General features: G+C 41.9%; 2 protein-coding genes across 6 annotated transcripts in view; both read left to right on the plus strand.

Annotated features, from left to right (window-relative positions):
• Nucleotides 1-12,128, plus strand: part of SCEL (sciellin) — a 77,102-nt gene extending 64,974 nt beyond the window's left edge. For all 3 annotated transcript variants that reach the window (XM_069970664.1, XM_069970665.1, XM_069970663.1), the window contains exons 25-28: nucleotides 3,937-4,011; nucleotides 4,374-4,482; nucleotides 6,803-6,905; nucleotides 10,212-12,128. In XM_069970664.1, the coding sequence (XP_069826765.1) occupies nucleotides 3,937-4,011; nucleotides 4,374-4,482; nucleotides 6,803-6,905; nucleotides 10,212-10,228 (304 nt within the window). In that variant the 3' untranslated portion in view covers nucleotides 10,229-12,128. The remainder of the gene's footprint in view (nucleotides 1-3,936; nucleotides 4,012-4,373; nucleotides 4,483-6,802; nucleotides 6,906-10,211) is intronic.
• Nucleotides 12,129-18,588: 6,460 nt separating this feature from the next.
• SLAIN1 (SLAIN motif family member 1) overlaps nucleotides 18,589-26,721 on the plus strand; it is a 37,378-nt gene continuing 29,245 nt past the window's right edge. For all 3 annotated transcript variants that reach the window (XM_069972328.1, XM_069972329.1, XM_069972331.1), the window contains exons 1-2: nucleotides 18,589-19,191; nucleotides 25,534-25,673. In XM_069972328.1, the coding sequence (XP_069828429.1) occupies nucleotides 18,704-19,191; nucleotides 25,534-25,673 (628 nt within the window). In that variant the 5' untranslated portion in view covers nucleotides 18,589-18,703. The remainder of the gene's footprint in view (nucleotides 19,192-25,533; nucleotides 25,674-26,721) is intronic.

Here is a 26,721-nt window from a genome sequence, read left to right on the forward strand (position 1 = left end):
ATTGTCGCATTTTCAGAACTTTTATAAAGGGGGTGAATATTAGATAATGGGTGTGATTATATAGTCAGGGTGTGTGTATTAGACATACACACCCCTCGATATAAATATTCACACACCCTTGACTGTATAATTTCACCCAACACCTGATATTTACTCTCATTATTAAAATTAAGTTCACTCCCATCTGACTATTTACTTAATTGTCGGATAAATGCCCTCCAATGAGCAGGCAAATTTTGTACAGGTTATATAAAAAAGACTTCAATGTAAGTCCGTCTCGTCTATGAAGCAGCAGTCTGTAGTTATCTATATCATAAAAATCAAAGTCTGTCTGTCTGTCTGTCCTTCTGTCTGTCTGTCTGTCCTCTATAGACTTCCAAACGCCTGAACCGTTTGACCCCAAATTTGGCACACAGATACATTGGGTGCCCGGGAAGGTTATTGCGAAGGTCCCGTCCCCGCCAGATGTACAGGAGGGGAGGGGGAGGGGGAAGAGCGCCCCATAGAGATGAATGGGAAAATCTCCTCACTGCAAACACAGGTGATATAATTAGCTGCAGCAGACACGGCAGTTGGAGCCTTAGCAACCAATAGGATTACTGCTTTCATTTTCACAGGGAGCAATGGTTGCTAGGGAAGCTGCCTCACAACATCCACAGTAATAACTGGTAGATCCCCTACTCCATCTATACAGTACATGTATATACAGGACCCCCTACTCCATCTATACAGTACATGTATATACAGGGCCCCCTACTCCATCCATACAGTACATGTATATACAGGGCCCCCTACTCCATCTATACAGTACATGTATATACAGGACCCACTACTCCATCTATACAGCACATGTATATACAGGACTCCCTACTCCATCCATACAGTACATGTATATACAGGACCCCCTACTCCATCTATACAGTACATGTATATACAGGACCCCCTACTCCATCTATACAGTACATGTATATACAGGACCCCCTACTCCATCTTTACAGTACATGTATATACAGGACCCCCTACTCCATCTATACAGTACATGTATATACAGGGCCCCCTACTCCATCCATACAGTACATGTATATACAGGACCCCCTACTCCATCTATACAGTACATGTATATACAGGACCCCCTACTCCATCTATACAGTACATGTATATACAGGACTCCCTACTCCATCCATACAGTACATGTATATACAGGACCCCCTACTCCATCTATACAGTACATGTATATACAGGACCCCCTACTCCATCTATACAGTACATGTATATACAGGGCCCCCTACTCCATCTATACAGTACATGTATATACAGGGCCCCCTACTCCATCTATACAGTACATGTATATACAGGAGCCCCTACTCCATCTATACGGTACACGTATATACAGGACCCCCTACTCCATCTATACAGTACATGTATATACAGGGCCCCCTACTCCATCTATACAGTACACGTATATACAGGACCCCCTACTCCATCTATACAGTACATGTATATACAGGGCCCCCTACTCCATCTATACAGTACATGTATATACAGGACCCCCTACTCCATCTATACAGTACATGTATATACAGGACCCCCTACTCCATCTATACAGTACATGTATATACAGGACCCCCTACTCCATCTATACAGTACATGTATATACAGGACCCCCTACTCCATCTATACAGTACATGTATATACAGGACCCCCTACTCTATCTATACAGTACATGTATATACAGGACCCCCTACTCCATCTATACAGTACATGTATATACAGGACCCCCTACTCCATCCATACAGTACATGTATATACAGGGCCCCCTACTCCATCTATACAGTACATGTATATACAGGACCCCCTACTCCATCTATACAGTACATGTATATACAGGACCCCCTACTCCATCTATACAGTACATGTATATACAGGGCACAACAGGTATACCAAACTGTGACTGGGTAACACTGCTACACCAGACCTGACCAATACCGCCATACTGTGCTGGATAACACTGTCATACCAGACCTGACCAATACCGCCATACTGTGACTGGATAACACTGCCAGACCTGACCAATACCGCCATACTGTGACTAGATAACACCTCCATACCAGACCTGACCAATACCGCCATACTGTGACTGGGTAACACCGCCACACCAGACCTGACCAATACCGCCATACTGTGACTGCATAACACTGCCACGCCAGACCTGACCAATACCGCCATACTGTGACTGGATAACACTACCATACCAGACCTGACCAATACCGCCATACTGTGACTGGATAACACTGTCATACCAGACCTTACCAATACCGCCATACTGTGACTGGATAACACTGTCATATAAGACCTGACCAATACCGCCATACTGTGAATGGATAACACCGCCACACCAGACCTGACCAATACCGCCATACTGTGACTGGATAACACTGCCATACCAGACCTGACCAATACTGCCATACTGTGCTGGATAACACTGTCATACCAGACCTGATCAATACCGCCATACTGTGACTGGATAACACTGCCATACCAGACCTGACCAATACCGGCAAACTGTGACTGAGTAACACCGCCACACCAGTCCTGACCAATACCACCATACTGTGACTGGATAACACCATCATATCAGACCTGACCAATACTGCCATACTGTGACTGGATAACACCACTATACCAGACCTGACCAATACCACCATACCGTGACTGGATAACACCGCCACACCAGACCTAACCAATACCGCCATACTGGGACTGGATAACACCCCCATACCAGACATGACCAATACCGACACACTGTGACTGAATAACACTGCCATACGGGTAAATACAACCCTGCAGGTATACAGGACACTACAGGTATACAGGACCCCAAAACTATACACTACAAGTGCACGGGACCTCCACAAAACTATATACTACAGGTATACAGGACCCCAAACTTTACACTACAGGTACACAGGACCCCAAAACTATATACTACAGGTATACAGGACCTCCACCAACTATATACTTCAGGTATACAGGACCTCCACCAACTATATACTACAGGTATACAGGACCCCAAACTATACATTACAGGTATACAGGACCCCAAAACTATACACTACAGGTATACAGGAACTCCACCAACTATATACTACAGGTATATAGGACCCCAAACTATACACTACAGGTATACAGGACCTCAAAACCATACACTACAGGTATACAGGACCTACACCAACTCTATAATACAGGTATACAGCACCTTCACCAACTCTATACTACAAGTATACAGGACCCCAAATATACTACAGGTATACAGGAACTCCACCAGCTATATACTACAGGTATATAGGACCCCAAACTATACACTACAGGTATACAGGACCTCCACCAACTCTATACTATAGTTATACAGGACCCTCAAATTATTTACTACAGGTATACAGAACCCCCGAACTATATACTACAGGTATACAAGACCTCCACCAATTATACACTACAGGTATACAGCACCAACTATATACTACAGGTATACAGGACCCCCAAACTATACAGTACAGGTATACAGGACCTTCACCAACTGTACACTGCAGGTATACAGGACCTCCCTCAACTATACACTATAGGTATACAGCCCCCAACTATGCACTACAAATATGCGAGACCCCTAAAAACTATACATTGTGGGTATACAGAACCCCTCCAACTATGCACTACAGGTATACACTAATTCCACTGATTAACTCAGATGAAACAATACCTTTAGCTTGGCCTCCTGGGCACCTTAGAACAAATCTAATTAACACACTGACACTTTATACCCGGGCAGCGCCGGGTACATTTTCTAGTAGTCTATATTTTACTGTAAATGCTATTTGGTGTAAACTCTAACTTGCTAGAAACTACTGTTCTATTTATAAAATGACTGATTTATTTTAACAGGAATTCCTCCACCAATACATATGGACAGAACATTGTATCAAATTCTATTAAAACAGTTTACTCTACATCTGATCGGTGAGTACTAGAGGAACACAATTGTACAAGTTGTCTTTATGCTCGGCTGCTATGTTGGTACTGACAATTGACAATGCTTATTGTCAAATAATATGTAATAATCTATAATATAATGTAAACTTGCCTTTTATTTATAATTCTGACCGATCCTATATAATATATTTCAAGTTATATGATATTTTTCTCTATATACAAAGCACTTTCATTCTAATTCCATGTATTCTGATAATACTCCTTGTCACACAGTAAGTCTTCTAACTCAACTTCATTGCAATGGCATGTTCATTTATTTTCTCTTCCTTGAGAACAGGAGGAGCTGTCTCTCCATAATAATGTATATGTATACTTTGTTGCTTTGTCAGATCTGTCATGGAAAAGGATATGTGTACTTACTGTCGCAAACCACTTGGCATTGATGCCAAGATGGTTCTGAAGGACTTAAACATTTGCTGCCATGCAACATGCTTCAAGGTAGGTAAATGGTTCATCATACCGTGAACAATGCAATGTAACAAATATTAAGTTTCAGAGTTGAGTTATTATCTGACTAATGGTTAAATACTAAACTATGAAATCTGTATTTGAATTGGACTAGCTTTCCTCTAGAAGAAAAAAAAATGGTTTCTCAGGTGCTACCTATAGATAGCTGTGCAGTTAGGTCCACAAATATTTGGACAGAGATAACATTTTTCTAATTGTTCTGTACATTACCACAATGAACATTACCACAAAACAATTCAGATGCAGTTGAGGTTGAGACTTTCAGTGGGTTAAACAAAATGATTGAAGAAAGATGTGAGGCACTACAGGACTTCCTATACACAATTCTTTCATCTCAAGGGCTCAAAAGTAATTGGACAAATGAAATCATTGTAAATACTTGGTTGAAAACCCTTTGTTGGCAAAGACTGCCTGAAGTCTTGAACTCATGGACATCACCAGATTCAGTATTTCCTCTTATTTAATGCTCAGCCACACCTTTACTGCAGTGCTTTTCAGTTGCTGTTTGTTTGTGGCCTTTTTGTCTAAAGTTTAGTCTTTAACATGCTTTAATGCATGCTCAATTGGGTTGAGATCTGGTGACTGGCTTGTCCATTTAAGAATATTTCACTTCTTTGCTTCAATAAACTCCTGGGTTGCTTTGGCTTTATGTTTTGTGTCATTGACCATCTGTATTATGAAACGCAGACCATTCAGTTTGGCTGAATTTGAGCACACAGTATGTCTCTAAATAGTTCAGAATTCATCCGTCTGCTTCTGTCCAGTCTCACATTATTAATAAACACTAGTGACCGGATGCCACTGGCGGCCATGCATGCCCCAGCCATCAAACTGCCTCTACCGTGTCTTACAGATGATGTGGTATTCCTTGGCTCATGAGCTGTACCATGCCTTTGCCAAACTTTTTTCTTTCCATCATTTTGGTAAAGGATGATCTTGGTTTCATTTGTCCAAAGAATTTTCTTCCAAAAGTGTACTGTCTTTTTTTTTTTTCTTAACAGCAAAGTTCAATCTAGCCTTCTTATTCTTAAGGCTTATGAGTGGCTTACACCCTGCAGTGAACTATATTTACTTTCATGCAGTCTTTTCTTCATGGTAGATTTTGATATTGATACGCCTACATCCTGGAGAGTGTTGGTCACTTGGTTGGCCATTGTGAAGGGGTTTTTCTTCACCATGGCGATCATCTACCACTATTGTCCTCTATGGCCTTCCTTCCTCCCTCCCTTCCTTCCTTCCTCTCAGCTTAAAGGGGGTAGTGCGGCGCTAAGAAATTATTCACAAAATAACACACATTACAAAGTTATACAACTTTGTAATGTATGTAATGTATGTGAATAGCCCCCTTCCCGTGATCCCCGCCCCCCGCCTGTGTAGTGCAGTATACATACCTGATCCGTGTCGACCGACCCCGTCTGTAATCTTGTAAAAGACGTCATCTTCAGGAGGCCCGCTCCTGCCATCCCTCATGCCGGCCCCCCTCTGCCGCGTCATAACTGTGCTCAGCCGCGATTGGCTGAGCACAGTTATGCTCAGCCACTCGCGGCTGAGCAGCTTATGACGCGGCATAGGGGAGCCGGCATGAGGGATGGCAGGAGCGGGTCGGCCGGCCTCCCGAAGATGACGTCTTTGACAAGATTACAGACGGGGTCGGTCGACACGGATCAGGTATGTATACTGCACTACACTTCCGGGTACACGGGCGGGGGTCGGGGAAGGGGGCCATTCACAAACATAACATACATTACAAAGTTGTATAACTTTGTAATGTGTGTTATTTTGTGAATAATTTCTTAGCGCCGCACTACCCCTTTAAGGATTGATTGTTTCACCTGCATGGACAGCAGATGTCACCAGATGTTTTCTTCACAACAAAACCTTCCAAATGCAGGCCTGAAATCCAGTCCACACCTGAAATCCAGTCCTTTTATCTGCTTAACTGAGAATGACATAACAAAGGAATTGTCCATGAAAAAGCTCAAGAGTCAATTGTCCAATTACTTTTGGTCCCTTTAAAAAAAAGGGTAGCACATGTTAAGTAGGTGAAACGCCTAAACCATTTATTCAATTTTAATGTGGATACCCTCCACATTAACTATATGGAACTATAGAGAGTTGTATTCCTCCTGTAGGAGAGCTAGTTTGCATACATTGTATAAATAACTGCAAATAACTGAAAATTCCCCAAAATAAAAATCAACCATAATAAATTTACAACACTTGTTATATATAGAGCTTGGCTATTCAGTCTTTTCATCTGAAAAATGTTAATCTTTGTTATGGTTTTTAGTGTGAAGCATGTTCTGGTTCCCTGGAAAATCTTAAGGCTGGAGACAGTATGTGGATCTATAAGCAGACTATCCACTGTGAGCCTTGCTATTTTTCTGCAAGAGGTATGTCATGTAACGTGTAAATAAAGAACCACTCCTAACTTATTAGTTAAGCACAGTGACCAGCACATATATAATAGGATTGTACATCCTTCTTTCTCTTCTTTCAGTAATTACTTCGTAATTCTGTAATGATTTTGTGCCGGTTTACTGCTTCTACCGTTGGTTTATTAATATGTATACTGCTCACAAAAGGCTGGTTGTTGGACCCTCATTGATCAGACACTTATTACCTAACTTGTAGACACCCCTTAAGGGTATGTTCACACCTACCGGATCTGTAGCTGATTTGACGCTGCGAGTTAACTGCGAAATCCACTGCGGATCCAGTACTGTCAATTTGAATGGGTGCCATACACGCAGCGCATCCGCTGCGTGTATGGGACCGGCCCCTTTAACCCCTGCGCCGCCGGCCGAAAGCTTGCCTGCCCGCAGCCCCGGCCCCCCCTCTGCCTGCACCGCCTGCCCCCCCGAGCATACATTACCAGCTCGGTGCCGCGGCTTGATTCAGGCTCCCGACTCCCCTTGCTCCTCTTCAGCCAATCAGGGCTGCCGTGCACTGATTGGCTGAAGAGGAGTGAAGGGAGCCGGGAGCTTCACATAGCTGCGGCATCGAGCTGGTAATGTATGCTCGTGGCGGCAGGCGGTGCGGGCGGATGGGGGGCCGGGGCTGCGTGCAGGCAAGCTTTCGGCCGGCGGCGCAGGGGTTAAAGGGGCCGGTTCCATACACGCAGCGGATCCGCTACGTGTATGGGACCCATTTAAATTCACAGTACTGGATCTGCAGCGGATTTCGCTGCTAACTCGCAGCGTCAAATCCGCTGCGGATCCGGTAGGTGTAAACGTACCCTTAATGTTTTACTTCCAACCATTGCATATTAACTAGGTGTAAAAAAACAAGCTGCACTATATACATAATCCGGATCGTAAGGTAATCTATTGACCCTATATTCAGTCAAATAAACATTATCACATGGGTCAATTCATGTGGTAGTGTAGCTGTAATAGACTCGACAAAAAAGGAATAAAGGAATTAAGAAGAAAAGAAAGGTTATCAGGCTCCTGACATTGCCATGGCATTGCTTCCCTTGTCCCCCAGCTGATTTCTACATACTGGCATTCAGCCATGATTGTTGACATGTGACTGCTGCAGCCAGTCATTATTTACATGTCAAGATATCATCACTGGATCTAGAAGAACAAATAGTGGCAAAGGACTAATTAAAGGGGTTATCTGGTAAATAAATTATATGTTGAATCATCCACCCTCCTAAAGACTAACAATTCATTCTATACATGCCATTACCTATTCTGTCCAATTCCCTCAGTTTGAGCATGCTTCTTTCTGTTGAAGACACAAAAAACTGTATCTGAGCTACTGACTTAGTCTCTGCTCTCAATAGCCTTCTGAGTTACTGTTGTAAACAAGTCCCTATCTGCAACTTTGTAGCAATTTTGTAATGCTGGGAGGGTTAATTACAGTGAGTTCATCAACAACTTGACCTCAGATTAACCCCTACCAGCATTCCAAAGAAGCTACAAAGTTGCAGAAAAAAAACTGGGAGATAAGGGGGTTGAGAGCAGAAATGGGCTCAGCAGCTCTCACACTATTTTTTGTGTCTTTACCAGAAAGCATCTCAAAACTAATTCTGCGTTTACACGGAGCGATATTTCGCCCAACTAATCGTTTAACGATTTTGCAGCAACGATTTGGTTTTTATAACGTTCAGTGTTTAGACGAACAAATCGTTAGAAAATTCGTAAGAAAAATCATTATTGCGATTGTTTTTAAGATTGCTTAAGCCCATCTTTCACATAGGGTGAATCTTCGAAAGACTGTTTACACAAAGCGATCTGCAAATTTTTAGCTAACGACGATTTTAGAACATGTTGAAAGATCAAAATGAATGACTTCTCGCTCATCGCTTGATCGTTTGCTGTGTTTACATTGAACGATTATCGCTCAAATGCGATCGGTACTGTGAAAATTCAAACGATAATCGTTCCGTGTAAAAGCAGCATAAGGGAAGGAGACAGGACAGGTAATGAGTGGAACGTATTGTTAGTCTCCAGGAGGGGAGATGAGTCAACATATATTTTACCTAACCCCTTTAAGTCTCAGCCTGGGAGCACTAAGGTACTGGTAAGGTGATCATTTTTTTTCCAAACTGCTTATCTATTTCAAATTTTCAGCATACACTAACCTCCATTGCCACTGAGATCAGATATTTGTGCATGTAAACCTAGACCTCTCTCTCAGATGGAAGGAAAAAACTTTCGATAATGCCTTCCAGGAATTGGAATGAGATTTCTTAAAAAAAAAAAAAAAAAAAAAAAAAAAAAGCCCAGTTCAACTTGATCACTAAAGGAAGGTCATACACATTTTGCTTGAACATGCCTTGTTAATCTATAAGTGAAAACCATCATATAAAGTCTATTATTTTGAAATAACAGATATTACTTTTGCTCAAAATGATGGCCGTCCAAAAAGACAGCCATCAGATGGCCAGAAAAAGATGTTAGGTGATCACAGCCAAACACTGCTCTAGAAGCAGCACGGGGCACAAATAGTAAATATTAGAGTATGCCCAAGGTTCCCAAATTATAAATTCAATCTTTGAGGCTGGGTTCACACTACGTATATTTCAGTCAGTATTGTGGTCCTCATATTGCAACCAAAACCAGGAGTGGATTAAAAACACAGAAAGGATCTGTTCACACAGTGTTGAAATTGAGTGGATGGCCGCCATATAACAGTAAATACCTGCCATTATTTCAATATAACAGCCGTTGTTTTAAAATAACAGTAAATATTTGCCATTAAATGGCGGCCATCCACTCAATTTCAACATTGTGTGAACAGATCCTTTCTGTGTTTTTAATCCACTCCTGGTTTTGGTTGCAATATGAGGACCACAATAATGACTGAAATATACATAGTGTGAACCCAGCCACAACCTGTAAAAATTGACCTCCAAAAGGGGTAGTCACAATGGTTACCTACAGTATCTAACTGCAAAATACAGAAACTATGTGACTTTATTTCACATACAATGTGCTGTAGTGCAAAAGACTGATGGCATGAAAAATCTCAGACACGTCTGTCAGCGATGAACAAATGAGTGGAAGAGCAACATCAGTTATTTTACAAATCACATTAGCGCTGGTTATTTTCTGTACAAGCCCTGTTTTATTAAATACATTTGTGGATTTATCCAGCTGCCTATGGTGCAGTCAATGTGTCGCATAAGGCAATGTTGTATTATTTTCCATTTAGCTTGTAAAATCTTATCTTTTGTTCTGTTTCAGAGAAATGGATCATCTAAATATAGAAACCCGAAACTCTAAAACAAGAGACGAAATATGAAACATGGATCAATACACATCTTTCATAGCTTAGTTCAGACAACAAAAGGGTATATGGAATAACAATTACACTCATGTTCCTAGTTAAGTATATTGGGTTTTATGGAATAATAATGTAATGCTGTTTAAGTAGTGTTAAAGCCAGAACATCCTGTTGTCTCATAGATTTAATCATACAATATAATTCTGTCTAACAATAAAATTGATAGGATTACTTTGGTTTAACCTTTGTAGTCCACACAATAAAAACATAAATGTAGATAGAATTAAATATGATGAGTTCATAAGACGGGTTCATGTCAGGGATCAGTATAGCAGTTTCATAACACAGTATTTTAACTCTACCACCACTTATTCAGTATTTCTAATCTAGATACAAGTGGGTCCAAAACAGACATATAAATCTTTACACAATACTATTTCTCTGTGTAGGTTCCAATTGTGGTCTTGACTTACAAATACTGAAGCAAAATATTAACCCAGATACTGCTGTGTGAAAGAGGTCTAAGCTTAAAGGCCACTAGTCTAAACAGGATATGTAAGGCAGGTGTTATTGTGTTAGGAATTAGGGCCTTAGGGGCATTTGTATAGGGAAATAAATACTATAGGGGAGATTTATCAAACTGGTGTAAAGTAGAATTGTTTTAGTTGCCCCTAGCAACCAATCAGATTCCACCTTTCCTTTATTACAGACTCTTTGGAAAATGAAAGTGGTATCTGATTGGTTGCTAGGGGAAACTGAGCCAATTCTTCTTTACACCAGTTTCATACATCTTCCCCTATGTCTTTTATATATATCGTATAATATATCTAGCACTTAGTAATGTGCATGGGTTACCTTTCCTAAATTGAACAAAATGAAAGTTTTTCCTGACTTTTTATTCTTTTATAGCTACATCTAATTTCAGATGTTTTACCTTAGTTTTTTTTCTTCTGTTATATGTTTCAGTACAGGGATTGCAGAATGTATCAGTAAATGTTCTACGTAAATCATATTGAAGTCATGCCGGGGCTTCTATCATAAATCATGTGTTATGGTTGGCCCACATTTACTATGCCCATTGTGCATTAGTCAGATTAAAGAAGGTACTTGGAATAATTTGTGCCTCTTCATAAGTTTTGCATTTGGAACTGTTACAAAATTAAATCTACCCCTGCTATGTGCAGACATGCCATGCCATTTTAAGGCTTTTTTAAAAAAAATAAATGTAACTAAAATCATGGTGACCACATCCACCTTTGTTGTCATTTTAAGAACATTATGGGCGCTATCTAAAGTTGCAAATTGCACATTTGTTGCATGTCATCATATGCGACATTGTTCTGGCACAGTTTACACTGTAAACTAATATAAACCATGTAGTAAATTTGGGTCACTGTCAACCTGTTACAACGTGTATTTTTATTCATTGATTCTTTATTTTGGTTGTCTGGCTGTTTAATTGTTTTTTTAATGTCTCAAAACAGTAATAATAAAGAAAGTAAGTCATACTGTACCTACCTTACTGATTCCTTGCTGCTCCCATCTGCTGCTTCCTAGGTACCCTGCCCGATCTATGCTTCCTGAAATTTCTTGAGGCTATGTTCGCACAACGTTTTTTCAGCTCCGTTTAAAATGACGTCCGTCATTTTGAGTCTAAAATAACGGATGTCATTTAGCTGTCTGGCTTCCCCTTAGTACAATGACTGGTGTTTGCACATTATTTAGTTTGGGGTTACTAATTGCCCATTGGGTGTGGCCTAATTGAAAAGCCCATTGAATTTATTAGTAAAAACGGAGAAAGAACGGTGGAAAAAGAAAAACTGTGTGTGAACAACTAATAAAAAACTCAGTTGTTTGCAAAAGATGTCCGAAAATAATGATCAGTGTGCATTAGACATTCTGTCTTTTTATTGACTTCAATGCATTGCCATTGCTGTCAGTTAAGTCGCGGGAAAAACGGACATTATTTTAAATATCAAAATCGTCCGCCTTTTCTCTCTTTTTGACGTTTTGTGAACATAGCCTGACACTGACATGTGCCTGCTGTATCCAATCACAGTGATCAGGAAGTGTAACGTCTTGCAGGACCCAGGAAGCAGTGGACTGGATCCACCAGGGGATTAGTATGGTAATGACTTTCCTAATTTTTACCACTATACTGAGATGTTTTACAAGAAAACGTAAACATTCAGACAACCCCTTTAACTATTAAACCCTGTTTTATGATCAAATATGCCTTTGTCACTTTTGCTTTGTCACTTTTTTCCTGTTTTATTATATAATAAATGTCAAATACATTATTTTAATACCAGTTGTTTATTGTTGGGATTTATTTGTCTATTATGCAATATGATTGACATTTTCACACCTGAACTTATCAGTGAACCAGTAATTTAAGTAGGGCTGTGAACATCTGTAATGTTCTAGCGGCAATCTAGAGACCAATAAAAACCTTTTAAAACATGCATATTTTCAACCACAATTACCCCATTTATTTCTATGGCCATATTCACATGCCTGTAGGTGTTACTGGTCCGTGATGGGGCTGTGATCAGTGCCGCAAAAATGCTGGCAGGCCCTTGTATGGACTGCAGTTGCTTATGAATGGGTCTGTGCAATTGCGGACAGCTACAGATGCACAACCATAGAGCTTTAATGACACAAATACAATAATTGATTTCTGGGAAAGATTGAAAACAATGGAAGCCATACTTGGTCAATCAGAGATAAGTCTGGGCAGGGGGGATGCATAGTCCGAACCTGGCAAACAGATCAGGATGGGAAACAGTTTGTAGCAAACAGTCCGGGTTATACATGGGAGATGCAATATAGTACAGAGAAGCAAGCAAAAATGTTGTCAGGAAACAGGCTGAAACAAATCCACATGCAGAAATATGCCTTTACTGGAACACTATGGAACCTTCGCTCAGGCATGGTAGAGTGGGTTTCACTGCCTGAACTAACAGGCAACGGCAGGTGACTGGAAGGAGAAAGAATTGGATGTGTGTCTTCTCAGAAGTGACAGTGACAGGAGCAGATGTACAGTATGGCAGTGACGTGGAGCAGGGATAAGGCAGCAGGAATCAAAGGTAACTGGTATGCTGGGGGCAGTAGTATGCTGGCAGAAGTGGACCACCACTAAATACACATCTTTCCAAAGGTAACTGGTATGCTGGGGGCAGTAGTATGCTGGCAGAAGTGGACCACCACTAAATACACATCTTTCCAAAGGTAACTGGTATGCTGGGGGCAGTAGTATGCTGGCAGAAGTGGACCACCACAAAATACACATCTTTCCGAAGGTAACTGGTATGCTAGGGGCCGTAGTATGCTGGCAGAAGTGGACCACCACAAAATACACATCTTTCCGAAGGTAACTGGTATGCTAGGGGCCGTAGTATGCTGGCAGAAGTGGACCACCACAAAATACACATCTTTCCAAAGGTAACTGGTATGCTGGGGGCCGTAGTATGCTGGCAGAAGTGGACCACCACTAAATACACATCTTTCCAAAGGTAACTGGTATGCTGGGGGCCGTAGTATGCTGGCAGAAGTGGACCACCACTAAATACACATCTTTCCAAAGACTTGTTCTCTGTAATGCTTATTCTCTGTAGCAGTGTCTGGAAGGACCTATTTATACAGTCTTGTGCACATACAGTTTTTTCCCCATTTGGATTACAGTGTGGATTCTACTTTCAATTCACACTGAGAACTACAACACACATTTTATGTCTAAAGTAAATTCTACACTGAGTAGACTGAACGCAATTCAGCCTTAGTAAATGGGGGAAACCACTTCCAAAAATTGAGGCAAATCTGCATAAAACACTTTCTGCAACAGGGTAAGCCATGGATCCCTGCCATAGATTCTATGACATGTTTCTGATGGAAAATCAGTCATGTGCACATATCCTAATATCACACCATGCACTAAAGAAAACAAGCAACATGGCATTGAATTTGCTTTAAAGGGGCTGTTATTTGCAGCTGTTCAGTGGTTCCCACAATCACATAATAAGGTACATACGAGTTGAAGAAAAACCAAACCTAATTTTACATGATGTGGATAAAACTATTATTTCTGTATGTCCTAGGCCTAGACAAAGCTATCTCGTCTGAAGACTTGTCATATCTGCTGTCTCCATTATATGCAGATTATTCATATGTTCTAAGTGAAACATTGTGTTTCAGAAGTATTGTGAGGAGGGGGGGGGGGGGGGGGGGGCGACGACAAAAAAGCATATTTTCAGACAAAACCTCACAATTCTGTTTCTGTGGAAATTGTCAATAAACAGGATCATTTTATGTATAGCTAATGTACAATATATTACAGTATATATTTATAAAGTAACCTAACAAATATTATGATAGGTGTTATACACAAGAACCCCACTAAGTATATGAAATAAGACATTTGCAATGTCAGCTGTTCTTCTGAATTCATTTATTGTACTATAAATAAACTACTACAAATCCACCATTAAAATTGCTTGGCAGAATACCATGTTCCTTCGCTTGCTCATTTGCATTAGAGCGGAAGCAGTAACATTTTTAGGCAGAACGTGAATAAATTCTGTGAAAACAATAAGCTGCTCTCATTGTCTTGTTGAAATTATTATTATATTGAAGTTTTGGGATCTCAAGGGTTAAATGCAAAGCTGCACCTGCATCCACAAGCTGAGAAGGCTTTCAATCTGCAATTTTCATTTCGATCATGTGACGCATCTGTAATTGGAGACTTGATATTATCAACTTTAATTATAGCTCAGAAGCCAGAAGGATTGTCTTTTTGGGCAAAACTAGACAAACTCTTTTATGTAAATCCACAACCATTTTGAAGGATTAACAATGAAAATGTATTTAAATCTAAGCACAGCGGTGTCGTTAGAAGTCTATCTACCAGAACATTAAAACCACTGGTGAAGGTAAAGTGAATACCATTATGTTGTAACAATGGCACCTGTCAATGAGTGGGGTTAGGCTACATATGAAGAATCTGTTCTCTAAGTTGATGTGTTGGAAACTGAAAAAAATTGGCAAGAATATGATACAAGGGACTATGAAAACTGTACCAAATTGTGTTAGCTAGATGAACAGGTGCAGTATCAGCATCAGCATTCGGCGGGGGCTCCATTCCTACACCTAGCCCTTTAACTGTTGGTGCTCCTAATGAGGGTTATCCAGGATAAAATAAATTGATAGTTGATCCACACAATAGGCTTTCAATACTTGATTGGTGGGGTGCTAACACCCTCACTGTTCAGCTGTTTGGCACCTGCACTAACTTCACTAAGGGACCTAACTACTATATGGGTGCACAAAGGGACCTAACTACTATATGGTACACAAAGGGGCCTAACTATTATATGGGGACACAGTGGGGCCTAACTACTATATGGTATACAAAGGGGCCTAACTACTATATGGGGACACAGAAGGGCCTAAGTACTATATGGGGGCAAAAAGAGACTTAACTACTATATAGGGGCACAGCGGGTTCTAACTACTATATATGGCACAGAGGGGAACAAATTACTGTATAGGGGCACAGAGGGGCCTATGTTCTGTATAAGATCACAGAGAGACCTAATACTATATGTGCAGGAGCAAGGAACGTAAAATGTTTCTTCTAAACTTAAAAAAAAAATAAGGTTGGCTACCACAGAAAGGTAGCAGAATATACAGTGCAACAAAGCTTACTATGCATGGTGCTGTGCAGTGGCAATCTGATCAGAATGCCCATATTGACCCTTCTCTGAGGCTGAAAGCACCTACTATGAGCAACTGGACCATAACGCAAATAGGAGGGCTGCCTCCGCAACGCGTCGGCGTGATTTTAACCAGTTTTTAATTTCACCGTATATGTACCAATAAAGAATTCGCACTATCCTAAGGAGCTGTGGAAAATCTCTTTCTACGTTGCATAACGCAAATAGCCTGGTTGGGTACATCACATTTCTTTTTTACAACATGTGGATGGCAAGTGCTTTGCTAACTTGGGGAAGAGTTGGCACCAAGGTGCACTATAGTAAGAAGGCATGGCAGCAGAGGCAGAGTGATGCTTTGGACAATGTTCTGCCAGAAAACCTTGAGTTCTGGCTTTTAATGCAGATTTTACCATTCTTTAATGGTTCGATCAACTTTTGCCTTTGACTCTGAAAAATGCACTGCAAACTGCAGTGTTCTTTTTCCAAAAAACATTAGGGAAAATGTATCATTGACTTACGCCAGAAACCTGGTGTAAAAATGTCACACGTGCTTGTGCCCTACTTATGAAATAACCCTTATGAATGCAAGTGCAAGTCTTTACACTGGGTCTAAGAAGAGACAGCATAATCCTCATAACGCTGTCAGCTTGGGTGATTAAACTTGTATTCAGTCCAGAACTTGCATTTTTTTGGGTGGAATCACACTAGGTATCTTCGGATTCAAAAACAATGTGATCAGATGTTAGATGAGAGACCACAGAGGAAAATGAAATGCCATACCCACATGGTGTTTTTGTGTTTAGCGTTTCTTTAAAGGGGTTATCCAGCGCTACAAAAACATGGCCACTTTCCCCCCTACTGTTGTATCCAGTTCAGGTGCGGTTTGCAATTAAGCTCCATTTACTTCAATGGAACTGAGTTTCAAAACCCCACCCAAACTGGAGACAACATTAGGGGGAAAGTGGCCATGGTTTTGTAGCGCTGGATAACCCCTTTAAGGGAATTTTGGTGTTTTTTGCTCCAAGGAAGTTTTGAAAAATTTCAGAATGTTCAGAATTTGTCTTTTTTTTTCCAAGTAGTAGTTTATTTGACCATAGACTTCTAAAGATGGGGAAAAACTGGAAAAAAAACAAGTCTTTATGGATATTGGTTTTATTTGTAATGTTCACTTTACCCAATTTTCCAACAGAAACCCCAGAAACACATGATAAATTCATAGTATTGTAACAGCTGGAGGGTCGCAGTTTGGAGACCAAAACCTAGGCAGATGTGTCAGCAGGAAAACAGGAGTGTTAATAAACAATGGGTAGAATGAGCAATTTGCCATGATTCTGGACATACTTTTTTTTTAATACAAGGGGAGGGGGGATGGGGGGTAGGCAGATGCAAGAGATCACAGAAATGGTGGGTAAAAAAAGATGGTGGGTTGTTAGCCTTTTGCCGCACTGGGGGACACCCCTGGGCACTTAAGCCTTATCTACATATGAACAAAAAAACTTATATCCCAATGCCAGAAAGAAAAGATTACAAAAGAATGCCCAGAATCATGACAACTAGGCCTATTTCACAATTTGTTTCTTTATACCACTGTTCTCCTACTGATAGATCTAGAGAAGAGTGTCCCATCCATAGAGAGCAAGCAAGCAGGGAGAGAAGAGGAATATATCCAGCAAGGAGACTGACTGTGGGGAGACGTTGAACATAGAAGAGAAGGTGCCGCATAGCCATCTTAGATCCCTACAGGGCAAGTGGCTGTCCCAGCTACACCGTATCAACCTGCACCTCACAGTTGGGCACTGCAGCACCACAGGGAATAAGCACTTCTTGGACATTTACAGGGATTCAACCAATTCCCATCTTAGGGAACAGAACCCAGAACTAGACCTGTAGTGTGGGCTAAAGCAAATCTGCTGGTAAGGGCTTCCAGGAGACAACACCATGCCCCAGCCAGCCCATAGGCATTCCCCCATCCCACCGGGAACATCTGGGTTGCCTCTGGACTTCAAATCAAATAGTAACATTAGAAAATAACAAATCCTAACATGCTGTCATTTGTGTGCACCCCTTTTAATGTCTATCCTATGCTCATGCTTAGCAGGCCTATATGGTGGCTGCAAAGGGTTTGTATGATTTATACCGTTTTCTTAGATTTTTGCAAAATACGGTTGATGTCTGCATCAGGATTTTATCACACAGCTTTTTCAGGCTCCTGCACAGCCTGTCTAGTTCTGACAGTGTCTGGTACAGATGGGTGACTCCCTGACAGTAACCCTTTCCCATATACTCTGACCACTGAAGAGCCCATGAGCCTGCCTCTGCCTGGGCTGAAGTGGCTGCTTCCAGAGAGCACTAGCATGCCTTCCTCTGTGGGACAGGTTGGTCAGGCTGTGTAGGTGGTTGCTGTTGGTTGATGCAGATGAGCAGACCCCCCCATGGCAGTGTCCAGGCCTCCCCAGCTGTGGGCTCCTTCTTATCAGTCAGCAGTAGCAGCAGTCCCCAGAGCCTGGCTTCTCTTTGTTCCCATTGTGTGTCCCCCCCCCTCTCTCCGCGTTAGTGGGAGGGAGTCCGGCGCTCTCATCAATATTCCCAGCGCTGACAGGAGGCGCATCCACTCGGAGCAGAGGAGGATGCAGCCTGAGCACAAGTGCAGCAGCCGCGTCCCTGAGTGACTGCGCCCGGAGACACCCTACCCTGCGCCGCCGCCAGACACCTCCGAGCCTGGGAGTGGGCAGTGTGCAGCCATGGCGGACGTGAAGTGCGGTACCGCAGCGGGCACTCCCGCCGTCGCTAACGGGATGGTGGTGAACGCAGAGCTGGAGGTGAAGAAGCTGCAGGAGCTGGTCAGGAAGCTGGAGAAGCAGAACGAGCAGCTGAGGAACCGGGCGAGCGCTGTCAGCAACTGCACTGCCAGCCCGCACCTGCTGCTGCCCCCGCCGCCCGCAATGCATCAGCCGGGGCCATGCCTGCTCTCTGCCCCGGCCAGCCTGGCACGGCCCGCCGGACTCTGCCTGCCCAGCCCGGTGCCCACGCTGCTATGCACCTCCACTATCGGGGGGAGCCTGTACCCCCCTGATAATCTGGGCTATTACAGTGCCAGACCCCAGCTGTCATGTCTGAGTGCCACCGAGGGGCCACTGACTGACCACTGCAATACTGCTGCCACCCTCCTGGATGAGGTGGACATACTGGACCTGGAAGATGGGTATTGTAGTGAAGAGGAAGACACCTGGTAATCATTGTGCCTGGGAGGGAAGCTGTAGTAGCATTGGGGGGAGGGAACAGGTTGGCTCTGGTGGAAGGTGCATGGCATGAATGCAGATGAGCTTGCAGTGATGATGAAGCTGTATGTTCTAGAACCTCTGCTGGGATGCATGTGTGCAATCCAGCTATAGATGTCTGTACCCATGGTTTTTTTTACACAGGACTGCCTGTTGTAATACCCCTAGAGGGTTAATGACACATATACCTCTGCTACATCTGCAGTCCTGAGCTGCCCCTGCTCACATGAAGGGCCTTTATTAGCTCAAGAGGATTTACCCTGTCATTGCTCAGCCACTGGCAGCAGGAAGACAATCTGTTCTGGGCAATAGGATTTGGGGTTATCGCAGGCTAAATCTTGCAGAGCTGCTTCCCTTGATTTGCTTTCTATAAATGGCTTTATGCTGCTCAATCTCCACATTGCATTATATGCAGCCTTCACCTATTTATTCTGAATGGCAAAGCGTCATCTGTTTTCCTACTATGCTGCATAGGATTGGTGGGCATGGAGGGGGGCGTTTTGTTTTGTATCACACCATCTACATGGTCCTATGCAGTGGATCAGAAAGCTGGTATTTATAGGATACAATGCTGGCGTCTGAAATGTTGTTTTTTTTTGTATTTAAAGCCTGGAAGAAAAAATTTTTATTTCGATGTCGGCAGTCACCAATGACAAACCTTTTAGTAAATAGTCTTTATATACCATCTGTGTGTAAGGTGTGTCCATCCACATCTAACTACAAAGCCAATCGCTTCAAGGATGTGTTCACAATCTGCAGATTTGTTGCAGATCTGGACCTCCCTATTGAAGTTAATTGTAATAATCTGAAACCCACTTGCCACATGTGAATATACCCTAATGCAGTATACATGTATGCTATATGTTAGGATCCAGCCGTAGTCACATGGCATACTGAAATCTATGCATATGGCTGAACACCCATGGGTAAGGCAAGAGTTTTCCTAATGGCCCAGCAATCTGTCTCAGTAATGGGATAAGGTTACTAGATCTATTGATTAGCAAGGGGAATCTGTAAAATGCATCTAAACAGCTTTGGTTGCCATCCATGTTGCTTTAGCGGTACGGCTAAGTTCACACAGCATTCTTCTTTCTGTGGGTCCATTTTTTGGCACACATCTTGAACACGTTGGATCACGTTCTTCCCATACATTTTAGCAACCTGTCAAAAGGTATGTTGACATATACTGCAGCATACTGACAGCAGGCCATTTGAATTTTTGAGCCGCAAATAGTCAATTAGTGACTATGTTAAGGTAATTTTTTAAACATATATGTTCAGTTTGGAAAATGATATAATATGAGACCCTGTTACACATCTGTAAAAAATAAAGATAAGTAGTAATAGCCATGTGTTGTACAGGGAACAATTTGGTCATCATTAGGGAAGGCCCCTGTAGTACAGGGAGGTTGTATGGCTCCATAATATGGAGCTGAGGGGCTTTGTTTGCTATTATATGGGCATATGAACCTCCATATACCCAGAATACCATGGAATGGGCCACCTTGTGTTTTTTTTTAGTATAGTTTAGTGTGAAGCTGGCAGAAAAAACGGAATGTACTATAGAGTGGCATACAAACAGTTAAAGTTGCATGAACTAGGATGGGAGCCTTGTTACTGTATCATGACCAGTTGTTCGTGGCTGGGTTCACAAGGCAGTATGTATCTATTTATTTATCTATCTATCTATCTATCTATCTATTAATGGTTCGGAAATACAGAATTTTTTTGTATCCACAAACATGCAACAAGCCAGCTGCATCCACTCGCCGAAAAATCCACAGGTGCATGAATCACTTCAAAGCAGAAGTTCAGCATCCAAAAAAACAAATTTTTTCAGTACCTATGTAGATTAAAAACTTGTCATTTATTTTCAATACAAGACAGTCATGAAAAAAACATTATTTATGCGTTTCGGCGAGAGCCTTGTTGTGAACCATGACTGTCCCGTATTGAAAATAAAAGACTGTCCCGTATTGAAAATAAAAGACAAGTTTTGAATCCACATCGGTGCTGAAAAAAATAGTTTTTCAAAATACAGAAAAGGAGCAAATCTTGCAATTAGTTTTTCTATGTGTCTTGTTTCTGGTTTTGCCTAAAAATGCAGACCAAATACTCACCGAAATACTATGAGGGACATGTATCATCGGGCGTACAGGGGTTTTTCGGCTGAAAGTGCCGTTTTGCCATTATTTTATTTGCAAATGGCCGATTTGCAAATAAAGTATTAGCAAATCGGCACTTTTTGCCGGGTACGCCGGGGGGCGGGGTGTGAAGGGGGCAGAACGGAGGGCGCGGACTCAGAGTCCGCGCGATTCACCATCCGTTCCGCCAAAAGATACGCCGAAAACCTACTTCAGTCCTCAGTTGGCGTAGGTTTTCTGCTGTGCGCACCGGAGCTTACAGGATTGATGTAGAGGCAGTCCGCCTCTACATAAATCTCTGTAGCGCCGGAGATGCGGGGGCATTTATAAGTCCGGCGTAAAAAAACACCGGACTTAACAAATGTCCCCCTATGTGTGAACCCAGTTCACACACAATATTATTTTTGCTCGGTATTTTGGTCAGTATTTTGAACCAAACCCAGGAGTCGATGGAAAACACAGGCTATGTTATTTAATGGCAAATGATTGCCATAATCTTAACACAACTGCTGTCGATTTTAAATAACCATCGTTATTTGCCATTAAATGGTGGCCATCTACTAAATTTCAACAATGTGTGAACATAACCTTACTGTTCTTTCAACCCACTCCTGGTTTTGGTTGCAAAATAATGAGCAAAAATACTGTGTGGGAACTTAGCCTCATGGTAATTTTTTTCGCAGCAGCTCTGCATTGTGATTTTATATTATAGGAAGACCATTTTTTTTTTTTTTTGATAAATAATATAGAAACATTGTCTTCATCCTGTCTGGTTGACCTTGAGTCATGTCCAGCTTTAAATATGAGATGCTCAAACATTTGCAATATTGTTAAAGTTTGGAATGCCAACACATAGCACATTATACACCAAGGACAAGGGAGACCAGCCTGGTGATTCACCAATGTAAATTTAGGTTTCTGTTGTCTATTTAACAGTTCTCACATTTGTGTATTGTAACTTACTTTTCCTTGTTGTTGTCTTCATTGCTGAACCCTTTCAGGCTATTGATGCCTTCTCACTTCAGAAACAACTTTTCTCTAAGTGGGTCAAGAATTGAGTAAAACATTCATTGTCAACAAAGCCTTTAGATTAGCTCCACATGCAAGGCTCTTGTAGTGGGACAAGCAAGTAACTCTTCCTGGGTTACATCACACAGACGAAGCAGAATGTTATGTTTGGGTTATAAAATAGAGCATCTGTAGAGCTTCATTATTTACAGCCTGCTTTTGCAAAAATGATCATGTTCATCAGTTAGGGTCAGAATCAGTTACAGACATTATTCTATACTCTGTGGGGGACATTTATGAAAATCCGTTAGAGGCGTTCGCCAGGGAGGAGGCGCAGATTCGCCCTTCTCACTGGTGTACTCCTGGCATGGCCTCCTCCCACGCCTCATTCAATCAATTTCAGTCAATTTCCTATTGTATATGTATTTCTTTTGTAAGATTTGTGTTGTAACATTTTCAAGATCTCACCTCTGGCATTCATCAGAGTGGTGATTGCAGATCTCAGAAACACCTGCAACATCTGACACAGGTGTTTTGCTCATATTCATGGTTTAGTTAAATTGAGTTTTTTGCTGTGATTTAGCAAAAATCTTTGCGACCATTAGCCAAAATTGCATTGAAAAAGTAACTTATCTTCAGGTGGTCTTCTCAAAGAAGATGGCCTGATATGCATAATCTATGGTGGAACTGTAAAACTGTTTCTGGTAATATGTTAATGGGTGGTCTTCTGAAAGAGGTAGGGTCTTTTATATAACTTTTGGAAATAGACCAAGTGAATGACCTGCTGTGGATACAATGCAGTAATTTGTTTAAAGGGGTTGTCCAGCACTACAAAAATATGGCCACTTTCTTTCAGAGACAAAACTACTCTTGTCTCCAGTTCAGGTGCATTTTGCAATTAAAGGGGTTATCCAGCGCTACAAAAACATGGCCACTTTCCCCCTACTGTTGTCTCCAGTCCAGGTGCAGTTTGCAATTAAGCTCCATTTACTTCAATGGAACTGAGTTTCAAAACCCCACCCAAACCGGAGACAACAGTAGGGGGAAAGTGGCCATGTTTTTGTAGCGCTGGATAACCGCCTTAAAGAGGACCTGTCACCCCCCGTGCCGGGGTGACAGGCTCCCGACCCCTGTTAGATCCCCCTATACTTACGTGATCCCACCGGGTCCCGCTTCCTGATGCGGTCGGGTCACGGAGATTTCAGCGCCGAAGCCCGGCGCGCGCTGAGAGATGAGTCCGATGCCCATAGAGAATGACGGAGCATCGGACTCCCCATTCATTCTCTATGGGCATCTGACTCTGCTGTCAGCGTGCGCGACGGGCTTCGGGCGCTGAAATCTCCGTGACCCGACCGCATCAGGAAGCGGGACCCGGCGGGATCACGTAAGTATAGGGGGATCTAACAGGGGGTCGGGAGCCTGTCACCCCGGCACGGGGGGTGACAGGTGTCCTTTAAAGAAGCAGTTCACTTTTTAGCCGCTGTCAAGTATACTTACAGAAGATGATCGGTGTCCCGTTCCCGTCGGTCAGTTCCGTCCCGCGGTGCCGTTCACATCGGGCGCGCGCTCACTTCCGCCGGCTGCTGCGAGTCCTCTTCCCTGACCAGTGATTATACGCCGGAAGTCACTCGCTTCCATGCATTCTCTATGGAAGCGTGTGACTTCCGGCGTTCAAATGACAAGGGAGAGAAGAGGAGTCACAGCGCCGGCGGAAGTGAGCGCGCGCCCGATGTGAACGGCACCGCGGGACGGAACTGACCGACGGGAACGGGACACCGATCATCTTCTGTAAGTATACTTGACAGCGGCTTCCCGGGGGGGGGGGGGCGAAAAAAAAAAAGTGAATTGCTTCTTTAAGCTCTATTCACTTCAATGGAACTGAGCAGCAAAACCCTGTCCAAGCTGGAGACAAGCGTGGCGCTGTCTCTGGAAGAAAGTGGCCATGTTTTTGTAGCGCTGGATAACCCCTTTAAGGTGTTGGAAAGTATTGTATAGTTCCACCATAGAGCCTGAATGTGGTGTGACTGGGCCCCAAGGAAGTATTATGATAGTTATTTCAATACTAGGGTCCATTTACCTTAGACAGTTCTGCCAGATTTTGAAGTCTAAGGTTGTGTTGCTTCTCTTAGTATGCTATTAGGTAGTTGAGTAAACAAGATCCTTGTGTAGGCAGAAGTCTTATTGAATCTACTGTATATAGGGAACATATGGAAGATAGCATGACAGCAGGATCAGACTAAACAGTTTCTGTTACTATGGAGATACAGTATGTCTGCATAGCCGTTATAGAATTAGGAAGTAGTTGCTAATTATTTTTTATTATTTAAGATGCTTTGTGGCACTTTTATCAAATACAGATAACATGGGTGGTTATACGGGGAGCAGCTACACAGTAGCTGTATTTTGTCTGGTATTAAAGATTTGGTGTTGGCATACAGAGTAACAAGTCCATATTTGCTGGTGACACAAAATTCTGTAGTTTGTGGCTCATGGGGGATGGTATTCTATTACAGAGGGGTTTACAGAAGCTGCTGGGTTGGCCACAACTGTTAACTTAGAGAGTTGTCACTAAGGCATATAAGATCACGGGAACTAATAAATCGCTCATGGGGCCATTGTTATTGGCTGCACATTTCCTGTTTACAAAGAGAGACCCTTTCACAAAAGATCCAATAAGCCGACCAGTGGCAATTTTTTCCGCTTGCTGGCTGATCGCTGGCACCTTAACGTGGGCCAATTGAGGGTTCCTAGGACTACTAGGCATTCACATTTACCTTATTTAATTTTTTAACTTACCTATGTACTTTATCGTTCCACCCTAGTCATATGTGTAAGGTATTAGTGTGTTCTGGCTGGATAGCTTGTTTAAGCTGATGTGAAAAAAGCATAGTGACCACTTGTCAATAATATTCAATGACTAACAGTATGTTGGCGTTGGAAGGTCTAATTTTATGATTTTTCAACTCTGCAGACCTGCTTACAAGTTATACAGCAAAAGCTAAGGCCAGCTCTTTATTGTAGATCGTCCTTTAAAACGTCCCCTGTAAATGTGTTTTATTGGACTTTCCTGCAGTAAAACCTATATTGTCTGTTTTTTATAAGTACATATGAAGTACTTACTGTCTTGTTTTTCTTTTCCAGGCTTTATGTATCGCCTTCTAAGAGACAAAAACCGTTTGAGTCTACTCTTAGCCCACTGGAATGGTGTAGGCAAGTTTTGGATCATCCAAGTCCTGACATAGAAGCAGCAAAGAGATCACTTTGCTTCCGACTGGAACAAGGTAATCAATTCAATATTGATATCTGTTATTTTTAACTCTTAGCCCTTCTAGAAATGGTTTTAATGCGTTTTACAAATCATATAATCCTCTTGAATGTCTCATGGCATATCTGCAGTGCTATTGATGGGAAAAGACTAGAAATAGTCTTGTAAAAGAAAGTCCTGCAAACCACAGAATCTTGTGAGCAATGGGAGCTTTTTAGCATATCAATACATTCAATCAATCTTTTTATTGCCCTCTAAATACGCACATGTTGTTATAATAGCTGTAGGTGGGCTTTACTGGCAGTGTGCTCAGAGATACGTGACTGCAGACAAATGATGTCACCTTTCATGGTGATAAATCTTATGATACTGAACTTGCAGACAGATACTCCATAGTTAAGCATTCAAAAGCGATAATGTCTTTTCCTTAGAGCGAGTGTATGTGTGTGTGTGTGTGTGTGTGTGTATATATATATATATATATATATATATATATATATAATATGAGTTAAACTTTTGAGACAGACAGACAGGGTTAACTGTGGTCTAAGGAAGCTTTGTATAGAAACCTTCTAAGCACAAAAGTTTAAGTAGTTTTCAGCAGTCACAATGCCTGATAATATATATACACGCAGAAGTTTCCATGATTAAAGACAAGTACAATACATGCCATGTCATATGAATGCCTAACACATCTAGGCTATGTTCACACACAGTTTTTTTTGGCCACTTGATGAAGGTTATATCATCATTACTGTTGCGATGGTCAGTGCCTGCTATTCAGTCAGACAAATTCACGAAAACAGAATTTTGCTTTCAATTTCATATGGAATCATACATTTCTATTTCTCTAGTTTGTAAACCTGACAAAAAGTAATTGTGGTGTTCTGTATAGAGACAATCTGTGCCAAAGTCCACAGCATCCAATGTCTCTGCTGTGTACGAGGCCCAAAACTACTGGAATGAAATGATAAATGACCTCTGGCAATGCTATTAATGATCTGCAATATTGTTCTATTGTCCTAAGTATCACATCTCAATAGACTCTGTTAGCACTGCTTACA

This window comes from Dendropsophus ebraccatus, chromosome 5 (assembly GCF_027789765.1).
Source record: "Dendropsophus ebraccatus isolate aDenEbr1 chromosome 5, aDenEbr1.pat, whole genome shotgun sequence".
Taxonomy (NCBI): domain Eukaryota; kingdom Metazoa; phylum Chordata; class Amphibia; order Anura; family Hylidae; genus Dendropsophus; species Dendropsophus ebraccatus.